Source organism: Microchirus variegatus (assembly GCF_963457635.1).
Source record: "Microchirus variegatus genome assembly, chromosome: 16".
Classification (NCBI taxonomy): Eukaryota; Metazoa; Chordata; class Actinopteri; order Pleuronectiformes; family Soleidae; genus Microchirus; species Microchirus variegatus.
Window position 1 is genome coordinate 23,262,670 of NC_139817.1, and position 9,555 is coordinate 23,272,224.

A 9,555-nucleotide genomic window follows, 5' to 3' on the forward strand; every position below is an offset into this window, starting at 1 on the left:
TGGACATGCCGACTGTTGGAGGGGGGGAATCCATTTATCACTGTAACACTAATAGCTGCCCATCACCTCCATTCCTGTGAGAGACTGTAAACCACTGGTGGGGGACAGGTGGTGTGTTGTGCCGGAAAGGCCATAAAATAAGCACATTATGCTTTACAATGATGATGAGGAAGTAAAACAGACATCATAAAGGTATCAGGGTATGAAGTCTGGTGTGTGGATGCACCGTGCGAAGCTTCGAGTGGCGTTCAAGTACACAATAAATTCTGTAAATAGCTTATAAAAAAGAGCCAACTAAGGAAAATGCATGAATAGGTCAACCCAGAGGTCCATCATCATCATCATCATCATCAACATCATCTTTGCCATTGTTGTTTTAAAACCCACCATATTGCTTCATAGATAACATTTATTTGCTGCTGCTTCTTGTTGTGTATTAGGGTGAATTCCAATTCCTTGCTTAACCCTCAATCTCAAAAATGCTCTCCCGCTAGTGCAAGTGCTTTTTCCGAGACCACCCTTGGGAGCAAGGGCTACCCAGAATGCATTGCGTGTTTTGACGTAACAAAGATGGCTACAAATTATTAGTATTTTCTTTGTTAATAGAGATATAAAAATGATGAAAACCATTGTATTATCTTAGTTTAGGCCCATATTATGGATTACTGACGTCATTGTTGCGTAACGTTTATTTTTATTTTACGATCTTTTGTCAATAGTCGGCCGGTGTGGTTTACTTTTCAATAAGTCGTGGTCTGTGGTAACTGTCAGCTGAATATGTCCGTGGTTGTGGTAATTGTATGATCGTAATAAATAATCGTGACGTAAATGTGTTCTTCTTCTTCTTTTTTGGAGTTGACAGACTGGACGCAGCTTTGGCGTTATTCTGCCCCCTACAGTCTGAAGACGTATCTGCATTTAAGGGGTGTCCCATTTCTAAGTGACAAAATAACCCTCAACACTTGGTTTTGAGGCCAGTTATGATTAAGGGTTGAGCTTGAGGGTTAAGATTAGTCTTGCATTGGATAAATGTGATTCCATTAAGTAATAATGAAATACTTGGTGGTTTTAATCGCAGATTCACCATGTTTTCATAGACCTGTGGGCTCTAAAGAGACACAGGTATAAACTGTGCCTAAACTGTGTTGCATTTGTGCATCAGGAAATAGAATGTATTACTGTATGACTCAGTGTTTCTCCCTCATCATGTTTCCCTTCACAGTGTCAACGCCTCCCCTTTTTACTTATAATGACCATATATATGTTTCACTACAGTTCTCTGAAACTGCAATTCAAGGTTATAAAGTTAGCAGCTGTGTGGTCGTATGCATATCACCTGCGGTTAATGACTCAATATCATAGCCGATGCAGGTGCGCGGTGTGTTCGCCGACATCTGTAACACAACAAAAGCCATCGGTTATTCACAGACTATCCTGCACCATGCACTGACCCATGCTAGCAATCGCTCTTACAAATCTGAGGGAAGAACTGCGTCTGACCACGGATGAGTCACGTTGGCTTATGTAAGTGTCTAAATAAGCAAGAAAAAGAAAAGAAAGAAGAACAACCAGTGCTACTTTACTCCTCCATAGTCTTTTCCTGAGCACAAAACAGGACGTGTGACCTAAACAAACTCAGTCATGTTGAGAGGGAAATTATGGCTCATCTCAGGTTGTTGCCGTGTTCTCTGTGAGTAAAGGAGTTCAATGTCTTACAGAGGTTCCTCGAATAGAATGACAGAGCTGAAGCATTCCTTAAGGACAAAGTATATCGTTGTGAGATGAATGAGGATTCAGCAGTGAACTCCCCTCTCCTCCCTCCTCCCTGACCTGTTACTTTCTTTTGATGGGAACATGGTCTAAATTTACCATTCTGCTGCCCAAACCTTGTGCAGCTCGGTAAATATTTCACACCGTATCCCCATTTCAAACATAAAAAGGTTTCAGAGTTGCTTCTGGAAATGAGTGTGGACTGTTGCACACCAGGGCCAGTTACAGTTTTTTTTCAGCACAGGACAAAAATACTAGAAGTGGAGTGGAAGTAATGGGAGTCGTCATTAGCTGGAGCACACTTTTGGTCTGTGTCTGGCTCCCTGAGGGCAGCTGTGGATGTGGATGTGTCCCATATCCACGATTCTAGAGTCTGTATGGGCCCTAAGCAAAAATTCCCAGGGGGCCTTTTCCGACCAGTGTTCATCACCATTATGTTATAAATAATAATAATAATAATAATAATAACATGGAAAAACCTTGTTATTTTGAAAATAAATAAAGTATGTGAGAATATAATTGTTAAGAACAATAACATGCTTTAAAAAACCTTTTTAAAAAAACACATTATAAAACAATATAAATATATAGAACAATAAAAATACTGTAAATAACTGAAAAAATACCGTATATAAACTTAGTAAAAAAATATATATACATTACACTGCAAATAACTAACATTATGCGTATAACGTATAAACAAAATATAAAGTATAGAAGTTAAATAGATTTCTTGGGGGTTCTAAACCCACAGCAGGCAATTCCTCGTGACCACCTTTTAATCACGGTTTCTACTAGTTAGCATTAGCGTTCTGACGCTAATGTTAGCTGCTGTTCAAGTCTGTGTTCCCATTAGTTAGACAAAGTAACAGTTCAATAACAGCAGTCATTTACTGTTAATGTTATCATTGTATCATTATCTTCCCCAGCAGCGACACTTAAAACTGTCTTTATTTCTTTTTACTTCATCCTCTTTTTTGTGATCGTCACCATTACTGTTACATACGGCTTTGTTAGAGGTGATACTAGATCTCGTGTGAACGGATGACAATATTCCCACGGTGCACACGGGACGTGATTAATTATATGTCAACACAGACAGAGGCAACAGCAACATTGTGCTTGTAAAGTGAGACGGTGCAGCCACGCTGGAGTATGTCTGAACAAGGAAGAGCCCATGAAAAGTTTAAGAAATTAATTCTGCTGCGCAAACACAGTCATTCAGCAGTTTGAGGCCTGTTGTTTTTGTGCCCTGTCTGTTTACAAAAATGTTACATCATCAGCAATAAAGAAACATTATCTTTAGCTGTTCCACCGGTGTATCAAAGAGTCGACAAAGTTAGAAACTACTTAATAAGTGTTGTGTTTATCTGGTGAATGGCTGGATATTTCCATGCAGGAAGCAAAACAGAGCTCAAAGCAAAGTGAATAATTCACCAGGTGGATATAATGTTACTCTAAATGAATACTAATGTTGTTCTGTCAACTGAATGTGTAAGCAAACCACTGCTGACCGTTTTAAAGGTAATAATATACTATGTCACTTGTGGTTAAATGTTATTTATAAGACAAATGTATCTTCTTCTTCACACTTTACATTTATATCATACCTATGTTCAGGGTTCATATCGTAGCCTGATGTCTGTTGGTTATGTTAGTCCATATAAAGGTCATTATCATGCTTTCATTAGCATATTTTTTTTTTGTCTTAAAGCGGACCTAGACCGCTAGTTCCAATTAACGCTGTTTTTTAGTGTGTATCTGCGTCATTACCTTGTTTAAGAAGCCCTGAAGGTTCTAAACAAACAGTTCAGCCACTGCTGAGAACGCTGTGTTTTATTGTAATCTCGGGTTCAGCGAGATCTCTGAAAAAATCCCGTCCGGTTGCGCAAACAGCGGTTCTCCTGAACAGCAGATCCTCCTGCTCCAGGCACTAGTCCGGGCACATCCGGTTGCGTACATTGAACCGCAGAAGAAGAATAACGTCCGTTGTGGAGGTGTTTCACGAGCGACAGTGTCTTCTGACTCTGGGTCTGACTCCGGGTCAAAGGTCGTCAAAGGGACTGAGGCGGGGAGTCGTGAAGAAGCTATTTTTAAACACTGTTAAAACAATGTTTTGATAATGAGTAGCAGTGCATCCACCGTTCCAGAGGGGGGAGCTGCGCTTCTGAGAGCGGGTGTGCTGAATATGTCACTTCTGGGAATTGGCCAATCACAAGACAGTTGGGAAGCCTCTACGCTGGCTGGCCAATCACAACACATTCTGTCTTCTGGGGGTGAGATTTATGTCTGAAATATCGTGGCTGAGGAGGGCTTCAGTAAGGAGAGATTTCTATCAGCAACTAGGAGGTTTTTGACCTTAAAACAAGTTAATGTATGTAAGTAGACCTCCATAACTAATACATATGTGCAACAGGACCACTCTATGTGAGCTTTAAAAAAAGAAGCTAATGCCAATGGAGTTTCCACATATGTTCACGTGGACTCTTCCTGCTAACATACACGCTAAAAGCTGCATAGATTTAGCGTTCAAAAGTGTTTGATAATACCTGACCTGACAGTTATTGCTTCATAAAAGGACGTGGGAAGGACTTGCTCCCCCAGACAGAGGGTGAATCTGAAAAAAACTTGGTGTTCTTTCAGGAGGATGATGAGTTTTCGGCTTGTGGGAAACTTCCCTCCATCTCACACAGATACAAGAATATCCCTCTAAACGAGCATTTCAAGCTCCTCGTTACTGCATAATGTATTCAGAGAGTATAGTGCTGCATTACTGGCTATGTATTATTAAGTATTCTCACAGCACGTAGTTTACTTGTCTCAGGGTTTGTCTCTTAACCACTTGATACGACTCGCGTGGATGTGTTCACTCCTCCTGTAAAGCTAACATACATTTTCAGTGGGGGTTGTGAGCTGCGCCGAACAATGGTTGGACGGATCGGGGTCGAACAGTAATTATTATGTAATGTTCACTGAGCGCGATTAAAATGAACCAAGGGACGTTTAAGACGGAAATGATAACAGAGGGAGACACCTGAGTCTTTGTACGGTGCTACTGTCAAGCCTTATGTTGACAGTTGTTTTTCCCTCTCAGCTGTAATTCTATTATAATCCTTTCATAGTGATAATAGTCTTGATCAATGCTGCTTCAGACTAGTATGAAGTATGTTGTTAATGTTATTATTCTGCCTGTGTTTGGTCATAGGAAACAGAAGCCAGAAGAGTCTTTTATTAAAGTGGACCTAGACCGGAAGTTCCAATCCATTTTTAGTGTGTATCTGCGTCATTACCTTGTTTAAGAAGCCCTGAAGGTTCTAAACAAACAGTTCAGCCACTGCTGAGAACACTGTGTTGTATTGTAATCTCGGGCTCAGCAAAAAAACCCGGTCCGGGTCTCTGAAAAAACCCGGCCCGGTAACGTAAACACTGGTTCTCAAGTACAGCAGATCCTCCTGCTCCGGGCACTAGTCCGGGCACATCCAGTTGCGTACATTGAACTACAACTAGGAGGTTTTTGACCATAAAAACAAGTTAACGTATGTAAGTAAACCTCCATAACTAACATATATGTGCAACAGGACCACTCTACGTGAGCTTTAAATATGGGCTCCGTCAAGCACCATCAGACCCGACTAAGGGAAGATTTGTGTGAATACAGCGGCGGGCTAGATTTCTTTGAGAAGAAGAATTCACTTCTGAAACGTTTAGTGGCCGCTTTTTGTGTTTCCACTCGTACCCCAACCTGTCTGCAGCCACAGGCCACACTTTTTTTTTACCAGTGCAGTGTTGCAGTTTCACATCCGTCTCGACATAAAACCATTAACTTCCTGTGTGCAGCACGGGAATGTCACTGGGTGACACGACATCTACACAGTAGCTTTGATGAGAAACACAGATAGAGTCGTACAGGGAAGTTACACACTACAGTTGTATTTCTGTAGGAAGTTAAATATAAATATTGTAGGATGCTTTTTTTTTACCCTAAGCAGGGGAAACACTCCGCATCAGCTGCATTGTGTAATCTGACAATGGTTAATGGGGTTTTAAAACCACTGGCATGGATCACAGTTATTTTTCATATCCGACAACTAAGCGCGTGTTAATGCCTTAATGTGAAAGTATTTGAATATTACACACAGTCCTGTGGCATTTCCCGCGGTTACCCACACAGAAACATTAAAGCCAGACACGTGTAAAAGCTCAACAACCTAAAAAGCTGTGGATAAAGTGAAGGATCTTGTCCAGGCAGACGGAGCTCAGTTTGATTTCCACTCTGCTGATAGCATCACTGGTGGATGATGGGGTGAATTGGCCGGGGCTCCCTCAAGCTTTTTATCTCGTGATTAACTACAGAGTGGAAAGCGGAAAAAAAACAGCCTCGAGTCTCAAAATACACAACTTTCATCAATGTTGATGTTGATGAAGGCTGTGGGCACGCTGCCAAAACGCGCCGAGATGCACGCACAGATTGATCAAGTCAAGTGTGAAAAGTGGCCATCTTTTCAGTTTTGTACGAATCCAAACCTTTCACACCTCACTTTATCTTTATTTTTCCTGACAACAGCAGATGTAATTTAAAACCACTGAGCTGCCTGCTTGATTAATATCCCACTCTCTACTCACTAAGCTCCTCCAAAGCCAAAGAAAAGCAGCTAATTGCCCACCAGGCAATAACAGAGATTATGACCTCTCATTGAAATGCCTGTCTTTCAAATGAGAGCACATGAATGTGATGCCGCCGCCGCCGCTGCACTGTTCTTTAATTTTAATGAAGACAAAAGGCAGCAGGTGTCTGTGACCCAGCAAAGTGTCAGGTAGAGTGAGCCTTTATCTGATGACTGTAAATAACTTTGGTGGTTGTTCGTGTCTTGTGTGTTGGCCCCGTGCCATGCCAATTTTAGAAAATGCAGTACATACATGATGGGAACAGTTCATCTTTAAGATGTCATTATTACATTAGAATAGTACGGAGCCCCCCCCCATTTAAAAAAAAATGTTTTCATCATGTTTTTATTTTGTGTTTAAACATAAACAGATGCATTTCTTTGCAAACTCGAAATCAAAGGCGAGATCTCGAGTTCCCAAATTTTTTAAAACATTTTTTTACATTTTTTTATGTATTTATTTTTTCATATTTTTTGGAAACTGGAGATCTTGGGTTTCCCAAAAAATTATGAAACTTTCTGAAATTTGAAAAATTTCTTCAAGATCTCAAATATAATTTTTTCAAATTTTTATTTTATTTTTTTCATATTTTTTGGAAACTCGAGATCCCGACTTTGAAACTCGTGATTTCAATTTTTTTTTTTTTTTGTCATTTTATTTATTTTTTCCTCATGTCACTTTAGGGGTGCCGTAGTATAGTGTAAAAGAGTAGAACATTTTTGTGGATGGCATGTGCAAATCATCATCTTCTTGTTGTCTTCTTGCAGATATCTGGGGATCACACGGCCTCTCACCTACCCAGCCCGGCAGAACGGTCAGCTGATGGCAAAGATGATCATGGGAGTGTGGCTGGTGTCTGCATCCATCACCCTGCCACCTTTCTGCGGCTGGGCCAAAAATGTCCATGCGGCCGGCGTGTGCCTCATTAGCCAAGACTTTGGCTACACCATCTATTCCACAGCAGTAGCCTTTTACATCCCTATGCTGGTCATGCTGGTGATGTACTATAAGATCTTCAAGGCCGCTCGCAAGAGCGGCGCCAAACACCGCTTCACTGACCTTACGCGGCGCGAACGCCTCGAAACAGTGGCCAATGAAGCGCTGCGCATGCAGGGCCTGAAGCCGCCCGGCGTGGTGGAGGACTGCGCCGCCTTGTCCCGTCTGCTGAACCGCGAGCGCAGAAACATCTCCATCTTCAAGCGGGAGCAGAAAGCAGCCACGACGCTGGGGGTGATCGTGGGGGTCTTTGCGGTGTGCTGGCTGCCCTTCTTCATCCTGTCCACTGCCAGGCCCTTCATCTGCGGGGTGGAGTGCAGCTGCGTGCCCATCTGGTTGGAGCGCACGCTGCTCTGGCTGGGCTACGCCAACTCCCTAATGAACCCCTTCATCTATGCCTTCTTCAACAGGGACCTACGCTCCACTTATCGCGACCTTCTCCGCTGTCGTTATCGCAACATCAACCGCCGGCTGTCTGCTGTGGGCGTGCACGAGGCTCTCAAGGTGTAAAATAGGATATACCTGGGGATAAGAAGCAGTCTGGGAGTCAAACCGAGTGGATCTCTCGTATTTTCACACAAGCAGATAGACAGCATGATCGCTTCAGTGTGCGCGTGAGACTATTTCGGAGAAGAAAACCATAGACCTGTACTTGAAGGTCCGTATGAGTCGGCACAGTTCTGTCCTGGGTCTGGATTTATGGTGGCGAAACGCAGCGATAAAGGATAATACATATAAACGCAATCCATCATTCTAGAATCTAAAGGAGACAGGAAGAGGACAGACTGAACTGTAAAATAACAACAGTGATGTGAAAAAAGGCACATTTGTGCACCATGACTTCCGGCAGCTTCGTCAAACACCCTGAAGACGCTCCACACGAATGTCAAACTGGAGGTGAACACACTTATGTGTACGGTGATTGTGCCAGATGTTATTTCTATATGTTTATCTGCAGCCATTGCTTTTGGTTTGGTGTCCTCACTAACTTGAACAGGGCTGATACTGGTGTTAACATGCAGGATGAAGGGAGTATTTATTTTCCATTCATGAAATCTGGTGTTTGTTGATATAAAAAAAGAAAAGAAAGCAAAAGCAAGTTCGTTTTATCGTCTGCATGAAACATTATTCGTCTTACAAGCCACTGTATACATAAATCATAGAGATTATAAAAGTGAAAATAGACAGCTTGGCAGAAATCTTTCACCAAATCTCTCTTCTGCATAATCCAAATATGAACTCAGTGTGTGTCAGAAACCATGATGATGGGGAATTTATATTTTGGGGCCTAAATGCATTTCGTCCCACATTTGGCTGCTGACCTTCATGGTTGAGGCAGAAAACTCTACCTGCTGAAAATCTGTGTTTCACTTTAAGAATTCACACGTTGCTCGGACTCTCGTTTTGTTTTAGTTTCTTTGTTTTCTCGATCACTTCCCTCCTGGCTTCCCTCCCATTTGTACTATTTGGTGAAATGTCATAAGGTGGAGCATTATGTGATTTTTCTACCTCGATTCTTTTGAGAATACTGTGCATTTAAGCCAGATCAGATGTACCGGTGTCCTCGCCATTTTGTAAGTAACTGCTAACTATTTTATATTGTGTAAAAACTGATCTGCCTACAGCTACTGTGCGTTTGCTCTGTTTGAAGGCTTTGTTATCACCTTGAGTAACACGCCGGGGGAAAGTGGCAAAGCACTTGACACTTTGTAAATAAACAAACACTTGGCTAAATCGAAATTGTGGTCTGCATAGGTAATCTGAAATGCTCAGTGATGGAGATACAGTTGTTTGAAATTGAAAAAATCAAAAGATCTTTCCCACCCATATTCAAATGTAGCTGGTATGTGCCGTCTTGGCCAGGACTTTCCCCATAAAAGAGATTTCTATCCTGGTTAAATAAAAGCTAAAAGAAGGGAGACAATACACACAGATTCCCTTTGCTCCACAGAACCACCTCCCCATCAAAGGACCGATGCACACAGAATCCATCCGCCTCGCTCACTACAGTGAAAGGTTTATCAGGAGGAACAAAGATGCACCTTGAGGCCTGCGAGAAGCATTTGAAACATTCATCGCACTGGAAGGCTTCCATGTTGCCGCAAGGACTCTGGGGATGTTTTC

The 9,555-nt window shown here is 42.0% G+C and overlaps 1 protein-coding gene across 1 annotated transcript in view; it reads left to right on the forward strand.

Annotated features, from left to right (window-relative positions):
* Positions 1 to 7,941, forward strand: part of htr7c (5-hydroxytryptamine (serotonin) receptor 7c) — a gene marked incomplete at both ends in the record, with an annotated part of 31,774 nt that extends 23,833 nt beyond the window's left edge. The window contains one exon of the mRNA XM_083902244.1: positions 7,203 to 7,941. Coding sequence (XP_083758370.1) covers positions 7,203 to 7,941 — 739 coding nt within the window. The remainder of the gene's footprint in view (positions 1 to 7,202) is intronic.
* Positions 7,942 to 9,555: the final 1,614 nt, after the last annotated feature.